This window comes from Lissotriton helveticus, chromosome 12 (genome assembly GCF_964261635.1).
Source record: "Lissotriton helveticus chromosome 12, aLisHel1.1, whole genome shotgun sequence".
NCBI classification, from domain to species: Eukaryota; Metazoa; Chordata; class Amphibia; order Caudata; family Salamandridae; genus Lissotriton; species Lissotriton helveticus.
In genome coordinates this window covers 862497925-862517013 of record NC_136073.1, presented here as the reverse complement: position 1 = coordinate 862517013, position 19089 = coordinate 862497925, and the positions used below count along the sequence as shown (strand labels likewise).

Here is a 19089-nt window from a genome sequence, read left to right as displayed (position 1 = left end):
CGAGTGATGTGGGAGATGGATTGCTAATTTAGGCAGTCAAACATGAAAACATGTTCAAAGGTTTCTTTTGTGCAGTCTGCTGTTCGAGCCGGAGTGGATTCAAGTTGTTCCTTTGTTTCCTGGCAACGAAAGTCTGCTGGTGCAGCACACTAGTCCATTCCATCCATATTGAATGCAGCTGCTATCATGGTACTGTTTCGACTGTGGACATTGCCTTGTGTTTGGGTCTGCTTCAGGACGTGCAACTGGTCATTATAAAGGCGTGAGAGTCATCTTTGAGCTTAACCTATGCAAACATATCAAACTAGTGTTGAAGAGTTTTCACTAGTTCTTAACTGGTGCACCAAATTTGATCCACAAAACTTAACATATGAATTATTCAACAAAGCAGACTGAAGCTATGCAGACTGAAGTGGGTGCTCCGCAACATGGGACCCGTACCTTCAGTTTCACATTAGATCCATCGCTGTTCAGAATAACTTACATGGAGAGCCTGGCACTCGGGATGGTTTGTTGTCAAAAAGGTTTATCCGTAAGAGGTTATTGACTGATACTGAACCTATATACCTACTTTTCCATAAAAATTTGTAGTCACAAACTCCTTTTGATTCCTAGGGCACAAACAACAGTAATTAATGGAATAATAGTTGGGTGCTCAGGGCCGAGAACATGGAGATGTAAAAAAAAAAGGATGGAATTACTCTGGGCGGTGAAACAGTCCTTCTAATCCCACATTACATTATCAAACTACTACTAGCATTGTATGTGCTCTCATACTGCCCTCAGAGGCCTGCACTGCTTCACAAACGGTAACTGTAAAATGTAGCATTTAACATATGGTATGAAATTGCTTGCTACAATGTGAATTTTATTTACTGATTTAATATTTATATAACGTAGTAATGGACTGTTATTCATTCATAGGCTATACCATAAAACTACATTTTTAAACGAAAGCCATTTCAAGATAATATTTAACCAGAGGGTTCAGTAAATCAGTGACAAGAGGAGATTATAACAATATTAGGTAAAGAGATCAGAGTCTAGCTATAAAAGCATCAGTTCCTAACTGATGGTGGAGATGGACCTGTCGTCAAGGTCTAGGGATATCAAGGTAGTAGTAGCCGTACTGGTGAAGGTGCATGCAGGAGGTTAAGATACGGTGAACACAGAAAGTGTCCCTAGTCAAGAAATACAATATATTATGAACAACTCTAGTACTGATGAGTTAAAAAGAGATATACTGCATAATGGACAATAGAGTCCCCTCATTTCCATTCCATTCATTAAAATTAAAGTCCTCCCACGTCTGGATTCCTTCCATCACGGTCGCTCCCCCTGCTCCCTGCTCTCACGACGGAAGGCTCTCCTTGCTGCCTGCTTTGCCTGACCTGATTCCTGCAGCCTGCCACCCCGCTACAGCGCACCACTCAGCGCCTGGTATTGTTCTCAGCCCACATTAATTAATCCAATTTGCATACAGCCACGAACTGCATAGCGGCTGAGAGATTTAACTTAAAAGCATTTTTGTATATCTTTGGCAACATTGTATCGAGTTGAGCTCCGGCTGTGCCCCAGTTTCGGTTTATTACCGGGCGGCCATTTCAGAGTGTGTTTACTTCCACCCGTGTCTCCTCCCAGACCCCGCCTCCCAGCTGACCCTCCCACACTCCGCCCCCTCCATCTTCCATTTATGGCCAATGCCCCCACGCGCAGCGTCTACGCCCGTCCGCGCCTGGACCGCGCCCAGCGCCAGACCCCCTGGTCCTCGTAATGCCCACCCCTCCCGCATTAATTACGATGCCACCACCCTCCTAGCCCTTAACCCCGGCCTTTCCCCCAACTGCGTCCAAGCCGCTCCTGGACACACCCATGGACCCTTCTCCTGCAACTCCTGCAAGTTCGACGTCACCAAGACCAACTCCTCATCTACGAACACACAACAGATATCCGACCCCAACCACCTACAATGCATCCTGCTCAACACCCGCTCGGTCCACAGACACGCCATCGACCTCTGGAATCTACTAGACACCATCTCACCGGACGTCGCCTTCCTAACAGAAACATGGATGAACGCCTCCTCAGCCCCAGACATCACCATTGCCATCCCGGAAGGCTATAAGATCATTCGCAAGGACCGCACCGGCCACACAGGAGGAGGCATCGCTATCGTCCATAAGAAATCCATCCGCATCTCAACCAGCTCAGACGTCAATCTCGCCAACTCTGAACACCTTCACTTCCAGATCCACACCGACCCCAAGACCACACTCAGAGGCACCCTCCTTTACAGGCCACCAGGACCCCGCGCACAATTTAGCGAAGACATCACGGACTTCATCACTCCACACGCGCTCCCCTCCGAGGATTACATCCTTTTGGGAGACCTCAACTTTCACCTTGAAAAGAACAACGACCGTAACACCACCACCCTTTTGGACAACCTCGACAACCTCGGACTTAAACAACTTGTCACTACCCCCACCCACATCGCAGGTCACACACTCGACCCTATCTTCACCTCCAGTAAACATGTCTCCTTCAGCCACACCACAACTCTCCTTTGGACGGACCACAGCTGCGTTCACTTTACCTACAACAAGCCCACATCCAACAACCTCCCCCAACCCACTCTGTAAAGAAACTGGAACAAAATCACCATCGACCAGATCTCCTCATCGCTTCTTCAAATCCCCCCAGACCACTCCTCAAACCCAGACCAAGCAGCCACCAACCTCACCCAATGGCTATCCAACAGCGCCGACATCCTAGCACCACTGAAAAAACGACAAATCAAACTAGGCAGCAAGAAGGCCTCCTGGTTCAACGATGATCTTAAGAAATCCAAGAAACTCTGTCGCTCCCTTGAGAAGGCCTGGAAAAAAGACCCAACCACCAGCACCAAGGACGCCTTCAAAAACGCCACCCGCACTCACCACCAACTGATCCGGAATGCCAAGAAAGCCGCTTTCAAGGACCGACTAGATAACAACGCCCACAACAGCAAGGAACTATTCAACATCGTCAAAGAATTTACCAACCCCGCAGCCAACTCCAACGACATCACCCCCTCTCAAGCCCTCTGCGACTCCCTAGCCTCATTTTCCACAACAAAATTGCAGACATCCACAACAGCTTCGACAACCGACCCGTAGACCAACCCACCCAACCACCTGCAGGACCCCCACCCCCCTTGAACATCCTCAATGACTGGAAGCCAATCTCCACTGAGGACACCATCCGCCTGATGAACTCCATCCACTCAGGATCCCCCACAGACCCATGCCCTCACCACATCTTCAACAAAGCAGACTCCATCATAGCACCGCACCTCCGAGACGTCATCAACTGCTCCCTCAACTCTGCAACCTTCCCGGAAAGCTGGAAACATGCCGAACTCAGCGCCCTCCTGAAGAAACCCACTGCTGACCCCACCGAACTCAAAAACTACCGCCCTATCTCACTCCTTCCATTCCCGGCCAAAGTCATCGAGAAAGCGGTCAACAACCAGCTCGCCGCATTCCTCGAAACCAACAAATCCCTCGACTCCTCACAGTGCGGCTTCCGGGCCAAGCACAGCACTGAAACCGCCCTCATCGCAGCAACAGACGACATTCGAACTCTACTGGACAATGGAGACACTGTCGCCCTCATCCTCCTTGACCTCTCCGCAGCCTTCGACACGGTCTGTCATAGCACCCTTTTACAACGCCTCAGAAACGTCGGAATCCAAGGAAAAGCACTGGATTGGATCACCTCGTTCCTGGCCGGAAGAACCCAGAGAGTCCGCCTCCCACCATTCAAGTCAGAGGCCACTGAAGTCATCTGCGGCGTACCACAAGGATCCTCACTCAGCCCCACCCTCTTCAACGTATACATGAGCCCCCTCGCGACCATCGCACGCCAACACAACCTCAACATCATCTCCTACGCCGACGACACTCAACTGATCCTATCACTCACCAGAGACCCTAACACTGCCAAAACCAACCTGCATGAAGGAATGAAAGAAGTAGCCGAATGGATGGAGCACAGCCGTCTAAAACTGAACTCAGACAAAACAGAAGTCCTCATCCTAGGCACCTCCCCCTCCGCCTGGGATGACTCTTGGTGGCCAGAGGCCCTTGGAAAAGCACCCATCCCGACGGACCACGCACGTAACCTGGGCGTCATCCTGGACTCCTCACTCTCGATGACCAGACAAGTCAACGCTGTTTCTTCATCTTGCTTCAACATTCTGCGCATGCTCAAAAAAACATTTCGCTGGATCCCAACTGAAACTAGAAAAACAGTCACCCACGCTCTGATCACGAGCCGACTGGACTACGGAAACACCCTCTACGCCGGTACCACCGCTAAACTCCAGAAAAAACTCCAACGCATCCAGAACGCTTCAGCCAGGCTCATATTAGACACCCCGCGTAAAGAACACATATCTGGTCACCTGAAAAACCTCCACTGGCTCCCCGTCAATAAGAGGATTACTTTCCGGCTCCTAACCCACGCACACGAAGCACTTTACGAAATCGGACCCGAATGCCTCAACACACGACTGTCCTTCTACACCCCCTCCCGCCAATTACGATCCTCCAACCAAGCCCTCGCCTCTGTACCTCGCATCAACAAAACCACCATGGGAGGTAGATCCTTCTCCTACCTGGCAGCTAAAACCTGGAACTCACTTCCCACTCACCTTCGCCTTACTCAGAACCACCTAGCATTCAGAAAGCAACTTAAAACGTGGATATTTGACAAGTAATTCCCCACCCTCCCTCAAGCGCCTTGAGACCCTCTGGGTATGTAGCGCGCTATATAAATTTATTGACTTGACTTGACTTGACTTGACTTTTTCTTTCTCCACTGGTACTCTCCAATGTTGGGGGTTGCTAATATCAAGGATGCTTATTTTTTATTCCAAATTGCATTTTTTCTTCCAACAATCCACTTCTTGTCTCTTTATCTCACTCTTGTGGGACATATTTAATTCCTACTTTCTTTCTTTATTGGCGTTTTTTCTATTTCCCCCCTCTTTCCTTCTATTTGGGTTAAAGTCTAATGATGATAATTAAGTCCTGGTCCTCAGTTCTATCTTCCTTAATCTACAACAACCTGCAGAATTAGGCATTACCGCTATAGTTTTTATTATATTGCTAGCAACAACAATGGCAGAGTTTCTAGACACTTAATATGTCGATCTTGTTTTGTCCATTCACATCTAATAGAAATTCAGTTGCCATTGCTGCAGTGTTTTATACGTTTCTGTTTTCCAGGAGTTCTTTTGGTGGGCAGGAACTTTTTGGGTACTTTAATGTGTGGGCGATAGTCCACCACAATGTCAGGGTTATCGGAAGTGGCTTGACTGCTCATAGCCTTCAGTTTACACATTTATGGCTAGCGGAGATGAAGTGATTGGAAACTACACAAAGTAAACGGGATCAAGGAGTAGCATCATTTTGTTTTTTGATCAGAAACCAAATCACTTACTAGGGGTTCACTTTATCTCCTTTCCTCTTCAACATGCGCTGTTGCCCATGGCATCGCTTCTCCATCAACAAAGGGTTAGGTTCTATCTATACTTTATCCCATGGCATCGCTTCTCCATCAACAAAGGGTTAGGTTCTATCTATACTTTATCCCACGGCATCGCTCCTCCATCAACAAAAGGTTAGGTTCTATCTACACTTTATCCCATGGCATCGCTTCTCCATCAACAAAGGGTTAAGTTCTATCTATTTGAAACAACAAGAGGAACGGGGATAGGACGATATTTAATGGGGTCCAGTGTACATGTCCAAGTATAGAGCACACAGAAGGGTACAAAGTTCCCCGGGGAGAGTACAACAGTGTGGAGAAGGAGAAGAAATACAGAGTCAGGGAACTAGAGAGGTTCCCTTATCGGAACTAGAGAGCCTCACACACCCAGAGCGCTAGGTGTAAAACACCCTGACTGTAGGATGTCCAGCTTCATCATCGGCTCACTGCTCCTCGTCAGACCGGCGCTGCAATGTCTGACGGAATGCCAGGAGGCACTCTTTTGGCGGAGTTCTTTTGTTCCTTGCCGATGGTGTGTGTTAGTGAGAATAAGAAGTGTAGTCGTTGAAAAGCGAGTGAATGTTAAACAAGCATTTACAATGCAACGGTTTCGCCTTTGGAAAAGTTAGAGCTATTGGCATTGTAAATGACAATTTTTTTATTTATGTGTTCGTTTTGAAAACCGATAAATAAATGGCATTGTCATTTACAATGCCAATAGCTTAATCTCTCGCAAATGCCACACACACCCACACCCACAGAGAGCCCCCCCACACAGATCCCCTCCACACAGAGCCCCCCACCACACACACAGGGCCCCCCCACACACACCCACGGTGCACAGCAAGTGGCACACAACCTTCATTCTACCCAGAATCAGCAGCAAAGTACCAAGAGTGATGCACAACCCTTACTCAGGCCACCGCCGGCAGCATGGCACTCCCTGCTACCTACAACCCTCACCCTTGCCTTTCCTGGTAGGAGGGCACTGCAGGGTGCAATACAACAATCGCCCTGGGCATCATCCTCTACATTTAGAGCGCAAGTGAAATGTACCCCGCGCCCAGGCCCTTCATAGACCGGAAAAAAGGAGAAACATTTCTCGGCGCTATAGCCGGGCCAGCAGAGCAAGTGGCAGAAATGCCCTCAAAGCTTGGATATAACCCAGTCTCTCACAGAGAGCAATGGGTGATAGATAACACGTGACTCGTGGCCAACCCAACTTCCCTGACAGACAGCCAAAAGCAGAAATATCACTCGTTCAAGTATATTTGGCTGCTACCCCCTCCCCCAACAAGAAACCATTCAGGAAAATCAGATGGGCGAGTGGGACAAAAAAGTCAAAACCGATCTTTGCAGAGCACCTACCACGCCCGCAGCGGAGCCTCCTACAAACAGGCCTGTGGCAGGGGGAGCAGGAAGTGCACGGAGCCCGCCCCCTCATTGATGGCTGTTCCCTGGGGACATCCTGTTTTTGCGAGGGGCGGCAGGGGCATTGCTGTTCACCAAACACTATCTTTTAAGCGGGTGGGACGTTTGCTCACGATCACCGGAAATAAACGGTTATAAACACTAAGGGTGAGAAATTCCAACCCCAGACCAGCTATTAGAAACAAGGGAAATAAAACTAAACGAAGTAAAATAAGGCAACAGCACTGTGAAATAAACTTTCATTTGTTGAATATACGGCCAGCGTGGTTTAAATATGGTAACGTTCTATGCTGCGCAGACAGGGAGCTGACCATCGCATGAGAGTTAAATAATTGGTACAAGGAATGCTGTAAGAGCAAATAATAAACAAGCTCCAGTTTCAGCGAACGTCTCCATCTCACAGCGCTACAGACCCCGGAGTTCAGAGACATCGAGGGAAGTGTTATTGCTAACAGTCCCCCTCAGAGAGTTCCATCTACAGGACTTCGCTTGCTAAGAATGAGCAGAGCGGTCGACAGGAGATGAGCAGTTCGGTCATGCGGGACCCGAGGAAACGTACCGAAGACCGGATCGCCTTCCACAGGAGAGGAGAGCTCGGTGATTGAGAGGTTCTGGACGCAGACATCGGATCGGGGAAGCAGGCGGCCTGTACGGGTTGGTTTCCCTGTCCCGACCCCACCCCGCCATCAGTGCGTGAACCAGGGAAGTGGATAACGCTGCAGGGCTCTCCCGCCTCTGATGCCGCCGGGCTCCCTCAGCTCACGGGAGCCCGGCAGAGCGCCCGCCATGGTTGTTCTCCTGTCTCACGGGCTGCGGGGGGCGGGACTTCCGGCCGGCCGCGCAGGGATTGGCCGGCCGGAAGAAACAGACAGCAAAAAAACGCCCAGCTGGAGCACGGAAGAAAACACGAAAACGGGTCCGCGTTGACGGACAGTTTCACCTCCCATGCCCCTCCTGGGGGCATACAGAGAGCGGGAGGGGGGGGGGTGCGGGAACGAACACACTGAGAGCGGGAGGGGGAGGGGGGGCGGGAACGAACACACGGAGAGCGGGAGGGGGAGGGGGGGCGGGAACGAACACACGGAGAGCGGGAGGGGGGGGCAGGGGCGGGAACAAACACACAGAGAGCGGGAGGGGGGGGCAGGGGTGGGAATGGGCACTGGCAACAAATCACCTTCCATTGTGTCGGCTCGGAGTAGAGAGCCGGTCAGGTCTGCGTCCTCACATGGAAAGCCATCCAGCTGGTGTGAGGAAGGATGCTGCAGAAAGAAAAAAAAAATAAACACGCCCACCGCCCGATGACGAGCCAAAAAGGGTGGAGATGGAAAAAATCTCGGGAACGCCCCCGAATCTGGTCCGTGAATGACGGACAGATCTCTGTTCCAATGGCTAGCCTCCATTTATGGAGCTAGCCAATGGGACAGGGGGGCGTATTCCAGAGTCCTTACTGAAATCAAGAGTTTTCTCTGGAGGCGGAGCTTACGCTCCGTTCTCCAGGCGAAACCTAATAAACAATCCACAATGTATTTTATTGGCGTGGCTGATTCCCTGATTAAAAGGGGTGAGAGGGGAGCTAGAGACTGTAGGGTATGCAGAAAACTAACTCAACCCCCTATTGTGGTCAACATGTTTCTCGCCAACCGGCGATTTTTCAAGACCTTAACAAGGTACTACACAGGAAAACGGTGATACACTGCTCATTCAATAAGTAAAAAGCAAATGCAAATACAACCTCACTGGGTCAGGTACAAAGCGGGCCAGGGGTCCTGCTCTAATTAGGCGACCTAAGGGTAGGAGGTAACAATAGAAAATAACAGAAAGCGGGTCAAATCATATCTCAATATTGTAGTCATACATTAGATGATATGGAGTGACTGTTGATAAACACTCTCCACACTGTGAGGGGGGGGGGGGCGTGTAGGGAAAACATTCATACCGGACACAGGGTGGAAGAGAATTTCCCTTCATAATCGGTCTGAATATGGCGCGACTACTATCTCTCATTGGAGAAACCAAAGTACAAGTAAAACACTAGTCTTAAGTGTAAAGCCGAATCTGTCAAATCCACACCCATTCCTGGGAGAAAAAGGGAAGGTTCTTACCCTAAGGGAGAGTAACACAGGCCTCGCAGCATGCTCCCGTGAGGCCAGCGCTGTCTGGTAAGAGTACCTGCAGGGTATGGAAGGGAAGGTATGATTTATAAGTTGCAAATCGCAGGGTAGGAGACTAGTTCCTGGTGGAGCAGGCTAGTTCTTATGGTGGATTGGATAGGACCGGGCTCGTGCCTTAGCACAGCCACGCTGGGGATGCAGAAGCAGGTTCCCAGCTGTCTTCCAGGGCTAATTTCGCCAAACCCACACATACAGTCACCCTTATGAAGCGTCGGTGAAAGCTTGCGCTCTAAAATCAATACAACGTAACTTGAGGTATCCAGACTGGACACAGTACTCCAGGTAGAATCTCCAGAACTAAGTACAATTCTCCAGATGTGGTCTCCAAAAATGGACACGTCAGTGTAGATGATGGCGTCCCATTTGTGCACCTCGGCGTAACAGAACAGTATTATTCCTGTTGGTTAATCGATCCTCTTCCATTATTCTTGCTGCGCCTTTCCCCACATGCACTTACAAGGTGAAGCGGTCACGGGAAGGTCCTCTAGGTTTCTTCTTCTATATCAAGGTCCTAAAACCCCGTCAACATTCCTGCACGCCTCCCTGCATTCAAAGTCATAAAGGCAGTCCTTTAAACAGGGTCAGTACTTGAATGTCTGTCTGTTGGCCTTGTGCCTTAAACACTATATCGCTCCTTTACCCATCGTTATTTTATTATATCGATCAGCATTACAAACATATAGAGTTGTACAATGGAAAATAAAACCTCATTATAATCACTGTATGAATCTTTCAAAGAAAGGAGGAAAACTCATTTTCTTCATTAATTCCATGTGGCTTAAGGCAATTAGGGTTAACGATCCACTTACTTTTCTACTGTGGGGAGTGTTCTCAATTTATCACAACCTCTGGGACCTGTTTTGACCCAGTCAACCCCATAAAATTTCCTATGGTTGCCTTGCTGATAATTTCCAAAATGTCTTGCAACAGCCAGTTGTGCATGTCTTAGAATAATTGCGCACACATGCTCGCCAGTCCAATCTTAATTTCCTCATCGTGCAGCTCAATATTGTGTTCCTTCTGCACGCTGCCATGCTCGCACGATACATATCAAAGTCAATAAATGTATCCTTACTTTACCATGTAACTTACTATTTTTATGAAGTCCTGGGATGCTGCGGATTTGCCTTAGCAATAAAATGTTAAGTGGTTTTGCCTTGGCACATCCTGTTACTCGTTTATCCTTCAAGTTTCTCGCTGCCATTGTGAACATGGGATTTTTTTGTGGGGGGGGGGGAATGATTGAGTTACTTTGAAATCTGGTTCCAAAATGTTCAAAACTTTAAACTATTTTTGTTCAGCATTGGCTCTTTATATTATTGAGTGATAAAACGATCCAAGCTCTCCACGTTTCCCTTCTCCACGCGCTTCTCTCAACCATTAGTCCATAAACTCTGGTTCTTTTTATCTCAGAACCCTTGATTCTTGGCTGCGCTGCTCTTGCGGATTCATCCGTCCTGCTATAGCGCTTTGGCACCTACGGGTTTCAGTGCACTCTATAAATGTTATCCTATCTTATCCTGTTAACAATCAGCTCACATTTAACCCATGTTGTAAGTGGTCGCGGGTGGATTAATGACGTCTAATTCTAGTAAACAATCCGCCAACTCAGGCATGGCTCAGGAATACTAATTATAAACTACTGAGCTCCATGCTTGTGACATCGTTATATGACGGATGTGTATGTTGTAAAGACACATTCTATTTGTCTGGTTTTCTTACTCTCTACCTCTTATGTATTTTCTAATTAATTTTTAATGCATTGTGGTTTATTGATTTGGAGATATTATGTATATTGATCGTGGGGTCACTTTGGAGATATTATGTATATTCGATCGTGGGGTCACTTTTATTGATGAAAATACTGTTATATGCTTAATAAATGTATGTGTAATTGTTTAATTTCTTTGTTTATTAGCTTTCTCGGCTATATATGGTACAATCTTCGGTGTGGCACATCAGTGAGTTGAAAGAGTGCGATATCTGATTTGTGTGGTAATCTGATTGCAGGATGACTAGTTTCTAATTAAATCTACCCAAAGAGATTTAAATTCTTTGCTGTGTATGGATTAGCCAAGAGTAAAATCATTCCTCCTAATTACACTTTCTCTCGACCAGCCATCTTGTTCTAAATTCCTAACATAAAATAATATTTTTCGTTGGACTATAGATACATACAAATGTATTGACAAATCAATGGCACTGCCGTGCACAACACCAACATGAAACACACAGCAAAATCAAGTAACTAACATGACATAGTCTCAGCTCGAGTCATAAAGTCACAACCGGGGTTTTAATGGATACATTATGAGAAAGCATGTAGAGGATGTAGCCTTACAGCTAGAGCAGTCGCCCTGAAAGCTGGGGAACCGGGTTCGATTCTCGGCAATAATGCTCAACATCCTGTGATTCTGGGCAAATCACTTAATCTCCCCGTGCCTAACAAAAATGAATGTGTTCATCTGTAACGCTCATGTAAAAGCGCTCTGATACCCGATATCCTCGGGGCTAGTTTGCGCTACATAAACCACCCCCCCCTTCCACCCCCCAAAAAGCACTATCCTTTGGTTGAGAAATGCCCATTTGATTCCGCCAATCAAGATAAAAATAGAATCATATACACAAACACCACTAAAATCTCCCTAAATAAAACGCATCTTAATTTTACACTAATACACCAAACTATCTTAATTTCACACTAATACGCCCAAACCATTTTGAAATGTAACACTCAACCAACTCTGCACTAACCACATAGATCCAAACCCCAACAGACACCGTCAAACGATGGCTCCTCCAGATTGATTGATGGCCTTCCCAAATCCGCACTAAAAGCGCGTGTAGCTCGATAATCCCCTAGGATGCCACAGCAATGGTAGTTGGCCCTCTACAAACCCGAGTAACATAACGTTCTCTTCTCCATCGAACTCTATTCCACTTGTGTTTTTTCACAACAGATCACACACCAGAGTTTTTTAGGGGTGTGTTGAACAAAGCAAACAAAAGACACACAGATACAAGAGCCCCAAAGCACGCTACAACAGCAGTACTCCTCCTGCTGGGTGTATACTCAGGGCCCGTGCTGCCATAAATCAAACTCAAGTTAGAGCCACCCTCAAGGTGCCACCCGGTGGTGGTGCAAACGGAATGAACAAGGTCATCAAAAATGATTTGTTTTGGATGCAGAGAGGGCACTCCAGGAGGCAAAATTCTGTTGTATCTGGCGCATTAAAAAAACTTAGTACACCATTCCTGCGTATACTTTGTAGGCTGATTTAAGGTTTCCACTAAGCCTTCCTCTTGACTCCAACGGCCTGGTCAAGTCTTTTCAGTACCGCAGGAACCTGATTGTGGAAGAAGGTTGAGGGCCCCTACAAGAGGATGGGGGTTCAGGAACTGATAGTGCCCTCTACTTCGGCACCTCCAGTGCCTACTATGGGTAGTAGATTGCTCCCACGCGGGGCCCCGTGGTCTTCATCGCCTTTCCATCCACTGTCCAGTACATGATATGGTGAAATGCTCAACAATATACAGGTGCACAAGGCAGAGTTTTCAAAGAAAATGTTAAAGTAGAGATAGGTTTTACAGGGTGATCCGATAACCACGGCATGCAATTTCACATTCCCTCCTTCCTTTGATATAATTTGTCTTACTTCACGTCCACCATCGTCACCCTTGTACAAGACGGAAAATATACAATAAACAGTCAGGGTGAGTTTGTGAAGTTATGCAGTCTTACAATCTTAGAAAGTAGACAGAATGAATTATTGCTCAGGTTACGTAGACTTTACAGGCTTGGCTCAGACTGCAGAGCTACTGCTCACGTTTTACAGATTGCACTGGTAGAAGACAGCAGGCAGGTTCCAATAATGTCATTAAAAGCTAACAAGTGTGGCTCACAAAGTGACTCCACGAGTCAATACATAGCCACAATACCTTTCGTAAACAACGCAACAACACCAAAACTAAATGTCTCAAAGTCAGCATCAGCATCTTCATATTTATATCCAGAGCTTGAAACCCGAGAGGGATATAAGAGTGCTTCGAAGAGTCTAAGCAGACAGAACTAAAGAGAATATTACGGTTCCAACTAACTTCCTACGAGAGAGAAGGTACATTGTTCAGTTAGCATAGCCTCTGGAACACTATAACCCTTCGAGCTGGGACCTCAAGGCACATGTATCTCCCCAGAGTTAAGTGTTCTAATGGGGCTATAGATAATGAACCTTTTACTGTGGTACACAGGTATGGTCCCAAAAAGAGCTTTGTGCACTAGGGTTAAAAACCTAATTTTTCTCTCAGAAGCTAGTGCAGTCTCCAGGAAGTCGGAGCGACCATATGGACCTTTCTGTGTGTGACACTGAATTTCACTTTCTGCTCTACAATTTAGCCCCTGGGTATAACTTTGACTTACGTTTATTCAAGCAAGTCCTTTGATTGTTATTAGTGCTTCTCTTAAATTTAAACCTCATGTTGCCATTTACACTGGATCCTTTGCGTATTCTGAACTATTTTTTCTGAAAGATTAAATACTTATAGTCCGTCTCCGTTTGCAGGACCACTGACCACAGTGTTCAAGTTCTAGTTCTCTCGAGGCGTGACTGGTGTAACACCATTGTTTTAGGTCATCCTCTATTTTTCTTGTAGATATATTATTGGGGCTCATAAATGCAGGAACATCAGGCTAAATTTGACTGTTTAACAATAAACCTACAGATTTATTTAAATTTTGATGCATCTCCGTAAAGTAACGTCCCTAATCAACCTACCGCCTAGCAGGGAATTTACTCATCTGCACAAAGCCAGTAGTTAAATGTAGAGCGATAATTCTCTCATTGCACAGTTTAAAATTCTGCTATGATAAACTCTCCTTACTGGAAACTTCAATTGTGGAAAATGTGGTTACTACCTTTTTGCTATAGCATGAAAACAATTTAACTACGTCTACCTTTTGACTGCAGTATATACTATTATTAAGGCTTTGTTTATCTTTTAAATCAAATCTGTATTCCTTCTGTGTTACTGTGTTATTACTTTTTCTTTATTCCTGATGTATGTTCACAACTTTTTTGATAGCGTAGTCTTATTTACAGCACTATGTAACCTGCTTCCTGGTCAAGGGACTACTTTATACATATGTTTAAAATAATAAAAACAATAAACAATTATTTGTATTAATTTTATCTCTGGATGTGGAATAGATCTCCCAATACACAGTGTTTTAGGTAATGACACATACAGAGATGCTTCTTTAGTATTTTGTTGTTGCGTACGAACGTCTACTCAATAACAACGAATGGGCTTTTGGCTGGTTTCAGAAAGGATCACAGGAGTGTGCGACCCCAAGGGCAACGAACAGAACTCTACGCTACGGCGGGAACTCAAGCAGTTCTTCGGTTGGGTGAAGAAGCACGCCTACGGCTGCTCCAACCTCAGTATCAAGCTGTACGACCAGTGGAGGGTGTGGCTGCAGAAATCCCACAAAACACGGAACCAGGTAGGTAAGGCACTCTTTTGATTCCTTCTTACTTCTTAAATTCATTTATCAAAAAAGCAAGTAAACTTAGATTTAACTTCTCCAATATTTAAGATTCCATCGATTACATAATGAAAGCACTCCTGTAGTTTTGATTTAATCAGTTAAACAACATGAAAATGTATTGTTTGTTGCTAATAACGTTGGACCATTTTGACCTCACTGCACAGGGCTTTGCAAAATAGTTTAGATACAGATAAGACCATGCCGTTGGGGTTTAATCGAATTGTGTCAAATAGTAAATTAATAGGACATAGTGAGAACTATTGTTGTATGGCAATGGACAAGACTATATATATTTTCTTAACATAAGACCTTCCCGTTTTTGGATAAATGTTTATTTTGCACACTATAATGAAGTGGCAAATACCAAAGACAAAAATATAGAGCCAAAATCAGTAACAGGTGGTGGGCAGGTTTGTAATTTCCACACATCAGTAAGACGATGGGAAACTAATATATCTCTATGCACCATTTGCCAAAGACATCCAACATCAAAGAAATTGTATGGTTGTGACTGGAGGTTGAGTGTCTAAAGTTTTGTTCCACCAAGTCATAGATTTTGCTGACATTGGGAGCTTTTTAAATTTTTATTTTTGCTTCCGGTGTATTCTAGTCTTCACAAAGCTGCTGGGAAGGTTGAGTCGGTTGTCTTAGCTTTCTGGGTCATATAAGAGAACTTTAACTTGCTCTTAGAACTGATTTAGGTGCTTTCTGTCCAGACCACTGCTAAGTCCACTAAATATAAACTTTTTCTACTAAGACATTTGTGTCAACCGATTCCAATACTGATTTGCATTCAGTGATCCAAGCCCTGGTCTTGAGACCTTTTTACTACTAGCTGCAAATGTTATGGTTTGCTACTGACTTTGGTTTTCGATTTTGTTGCCTATATATTTGTTAGTATATAATGCTGTCATGTTTTTTTTTCTTTGCTTCGATATTTATTATGCATTTTTTTCAATTCAACGTGAATGCCATGGGGCCCATCTAACACTTCATAAAATGTTCAAAATAAAAAAAAAAACAGACCTTGAGTGGTCATAGGCAACCAACTCAACTAAGTTCAATTTAGGTGTGCAAGGGTTTTATATATAAGTTAAAACTAGGTTTGTTTTTCTCAAACTGTTGATTTGTACTCGAAAAATACTGCTGGTATATCTCCCAGGGTTGGATAGAGGGTTTTTCCTAGGAAGTTTGCATGCGTGGGAATATTCACAAATATTTGCATAGTATATTGTACCCGGAACACAGTTGAATACTTACTTCTGTCAGGCTCATGATTAAATCTGTGTCCAGGCTGGTAATGGGAAGGGCACACCAGTGGCACGGCCTGTGTGTCATACGCCCTAGTTTAAGGATGCAAAGGGACCTCTTGAGTGCTGTTTGAACTGTGAAATTTAGCAATAATGAGTGTTCAGTGCGCCTCACTGGGGTCTTGGCACCACTGCCACTGCACCTGCTGCACCAACAAAAGCTTTGCCATTGTGCCCTCCCAAAACTGGCTGAGTTCACGGGCAAGTTATTCTGCCGTGGGAAACAATATTTCCCTGTGAACAAATATTATTTAGAAAAATGTATAGTACAAATGCACTACAGCAGTGCGTTTACACGTGAAAATACCCACTATGCCCGTTTGTACAAGTGAAAGTACGCACTATGCATGGCCACACTTGCATAATTATAGACAGAATAGACAAAAGGAATTCAGTCGTTTCTCTAGGCACCTGTGACTGCGTTCGCTTCCAGGAATACTCCGGGACTCCCTTGGAATTGAGACGAAAAGCTAGAGATCAACTTCAAACATAGGCTGAAACCTATGGGAATTTCAGATTTTTTGTGAATCAGGCTTAGTCTGATAGAAGACGAGAGAGTTAAGAAAACCAGGTAGAGAACTCGTTGTTGTCCCAGGCAGTGACATCGACAGACATGCAGGATCTTGTGGTTGTAATGCTCAGCAATTTCTTATGGGCACCGTGAGTATATATTCCCATCTTTCTTTTTCTGAGCTCACTCCAAGGGGCAAAATTACTACTAGTTCCAAAAAAGCTGAGAAACTCCATTTTGCACTCTTATTGTGCTTTCCTTTTACAGAAAGTGGAGCAAATGTATTTGTTCTAGTCAATATCGTGGACAGTGAAACCACTGCAAAAAGTACATACCGCATCTGTTCCTTGGGTCCATGAACTCTTATTAGCAAAACGAAGGTGATGGTTTTGCTTGTGTAATAAAATGATTTCCGCTCCTGTTTAATTTTTCTTTAAACATTAGTAAAGGGAAGACCGCTAAATTCTGGCTCATTTCCGCCGATATAAAAGACCACAAACATCAATCTGCGTAACTTTTCGGGCTCAGGTGCATATCCAGGGTTTGGGGCAAACCATGTTTGATCTGTTCCATTGTACATAAGTATATAATATGACACGCACAGCTAGTGCTCAAATCGGTCATTCACTTGAAAGCCCAGACATTTTTAAGTTGTCGGGGCCAAATATACAATCGGCCAGCCAGATCACTGCAGATGAGAGCGGCCAATTCTTCCTACGGTCTACGTATGAACCTAGCGCGGCCAAAGAGTGGCTCAAGGATTCTCAGAAATTCATCAGTATTCACGAGGCAGGCGCCCGAGACTCGTGGCCACCAGATGTGGAGAATAGGAAAGCCGGGGCCAGTGAAAGCAGAGCCTCGAAGTGCCCGCGTTACGGCCCTTTCCACAATGCTCACCTTGGTAACTGGAAGGACATTTACAGCTCTGGAGTCATTTTGATAGTTTGTGCAGCGCGGGCTTGGCGAGTGTGACCAACAGTTGCCATTCCTTCCTGATAACACACGTTGGATCGCCTTCCCAGCGTGTTTCCCTTGAACTCCAGACTCGTGTTTAGGGCAGAGGGGTCAGGGAGCTTCGGATCTATGGCTGTGCGACCCCTGCACAGCATATACACGGTTTACACTGCTGCTGCGCCCGGTTGTTTCAAAACTCCCCGCTGTCCTCCGGCCACTGGCAGTCGTGGCTTCCGCCGAGGCAGCAGAAAGGAAACAGAAAAAACAAATTCTAATAAAAACTATTCTATGAGAAGCGTTCTCCTAATTGCTACCACGTGCGCCCCCCCAGCACCACCTGTGACTTTACAGGTGTGAACAAGCACATTCCTGCGCCTTTTATTTGATATGTCACATCCTTAAAGTCGATATATACAGAGCATGGTCCAATCATGTAAGAAAGCACAACAAAAAAAATCGTTTGACGCACGTCATTACTAAAGTACTAGATGACTTTTCATTTTTTCATTGTACATTTTCACAGATATTTTACTGGATTTTAAAAAAGAACAGGGTGTAATAAAATAGCAATCCATTAAATCGGATAAAAAGAAACAAAAAAGTTGAAAAAGAGAACATAAAATAACAGCTAACTACATTTTGTTGAAATAACAATTTAGAAGCAGGCTGGATTCAGCAAAAAATAGCATTAAAAAGAAAACGTTTAGCTGACGTTTACACGTTCAAACAGCCAATACAAATGTCAAATGCAGACCTACATTCCCTCAAAATGATTTTTTTCGCCAATCCACTGGGATTATTAATCCACAATGATATTTTAATGATATATTATCATTGCAAATACACACTTCTTCCCCCATTTCTCCTTCTGTGCATGCCCCATTGTGCGATCAGATTTCTCCCAAGATCCTTCAGTTTTCCATTCCCCCTTTCTGGCTTCCCAAGCCCTTTCCCTCATAAAACCGAACACACCAGATGTGATCTTGCCTACAGGTGTCTGAGCTGCCAGAAGCCGCTGCTCATTTCCTGTCCACTGAATGTGTTAGTCTCTCTGTCACTTCCCATGCAGGCAGTCACAAAGGACCACTGGTGAAAGTGACAAGAGGCTGTGCAGGTAGAGGAAATTGTAGTCACCAGTGACCTCCAGATATTGTATTTTTGGGAGGACTGGCCTTTACGGAAATAGGTAGCATACTCCAAAGGTGGATACCACCGATAGGCCAGCAGGGCTGAAACAAACAAGACTAAACATTTGGCTGCTTTTCCCACATGGAGTAATTTTACTAATTCTGCATTCCAGACACTTCTCTTTCGGATTTCATTTACACCCCGCCCCCTCCTTTTGCAATCAAGCTTCATAAAATCGCCACAAGCAAACGTACTTTTTATTTGAAATTGGCATGCCCTCACCGAATTTCTAGGTGCTCTCTACCAGTGTCCATCCCTTATAGAAATGTACTACAGCCTTTGACAATGAGTAAATCTATCCACAGTGCAAACCTGCTTGCTAAAAAGTTAGTAAATAGCCCCCAACTTGCAAGTTTGTGGCTATTCACCTTATTGAACAAGTGACTTACCTTTGGTAACTCCTTATCTGGTAGAGACTCTATCTAGCCACAGATTCATTACCTT

General features: G+C 45.3%; 2 protein-coding genes across 11 annotated transcripts in view; one reads left to right on the top strand and one right to left on the bottom strand.

Annotated features, from left to right (window-relative positions):
• The window catches only part of LOC144798821 (uncharacterized), a 390922-nt gene that overhangs the window by 115298 nt on the left and 256535 nt on the right, over positions 1 to 19089 (bottom strand). The gene's annotated exons all lie outside the window — the stretch shown is intronic.
• Positions 1 to 19089, top strand: part of CRLF1 (cytokine receptor like factor 1) — a 112457-nt gene that overhangs the window by 81804 nt on the left and 11564 nt on the right. Inside the window, exon 7 of one of the 2 annotated variants that reach the window (XM_078669862.1) lies at positions 14459 to 14637. In XM_078669862.1, the coding sequence (XP_078525988.1) occupies positions 14459 to 14637 (179 nt within the window). Of the gene's footprint in view, positions 1 to 14458; positions 14642 to 19089 lie in introns of both variants that reach the window. The other variant, XM_078669863.1, reaches the window with a different exon arrangement.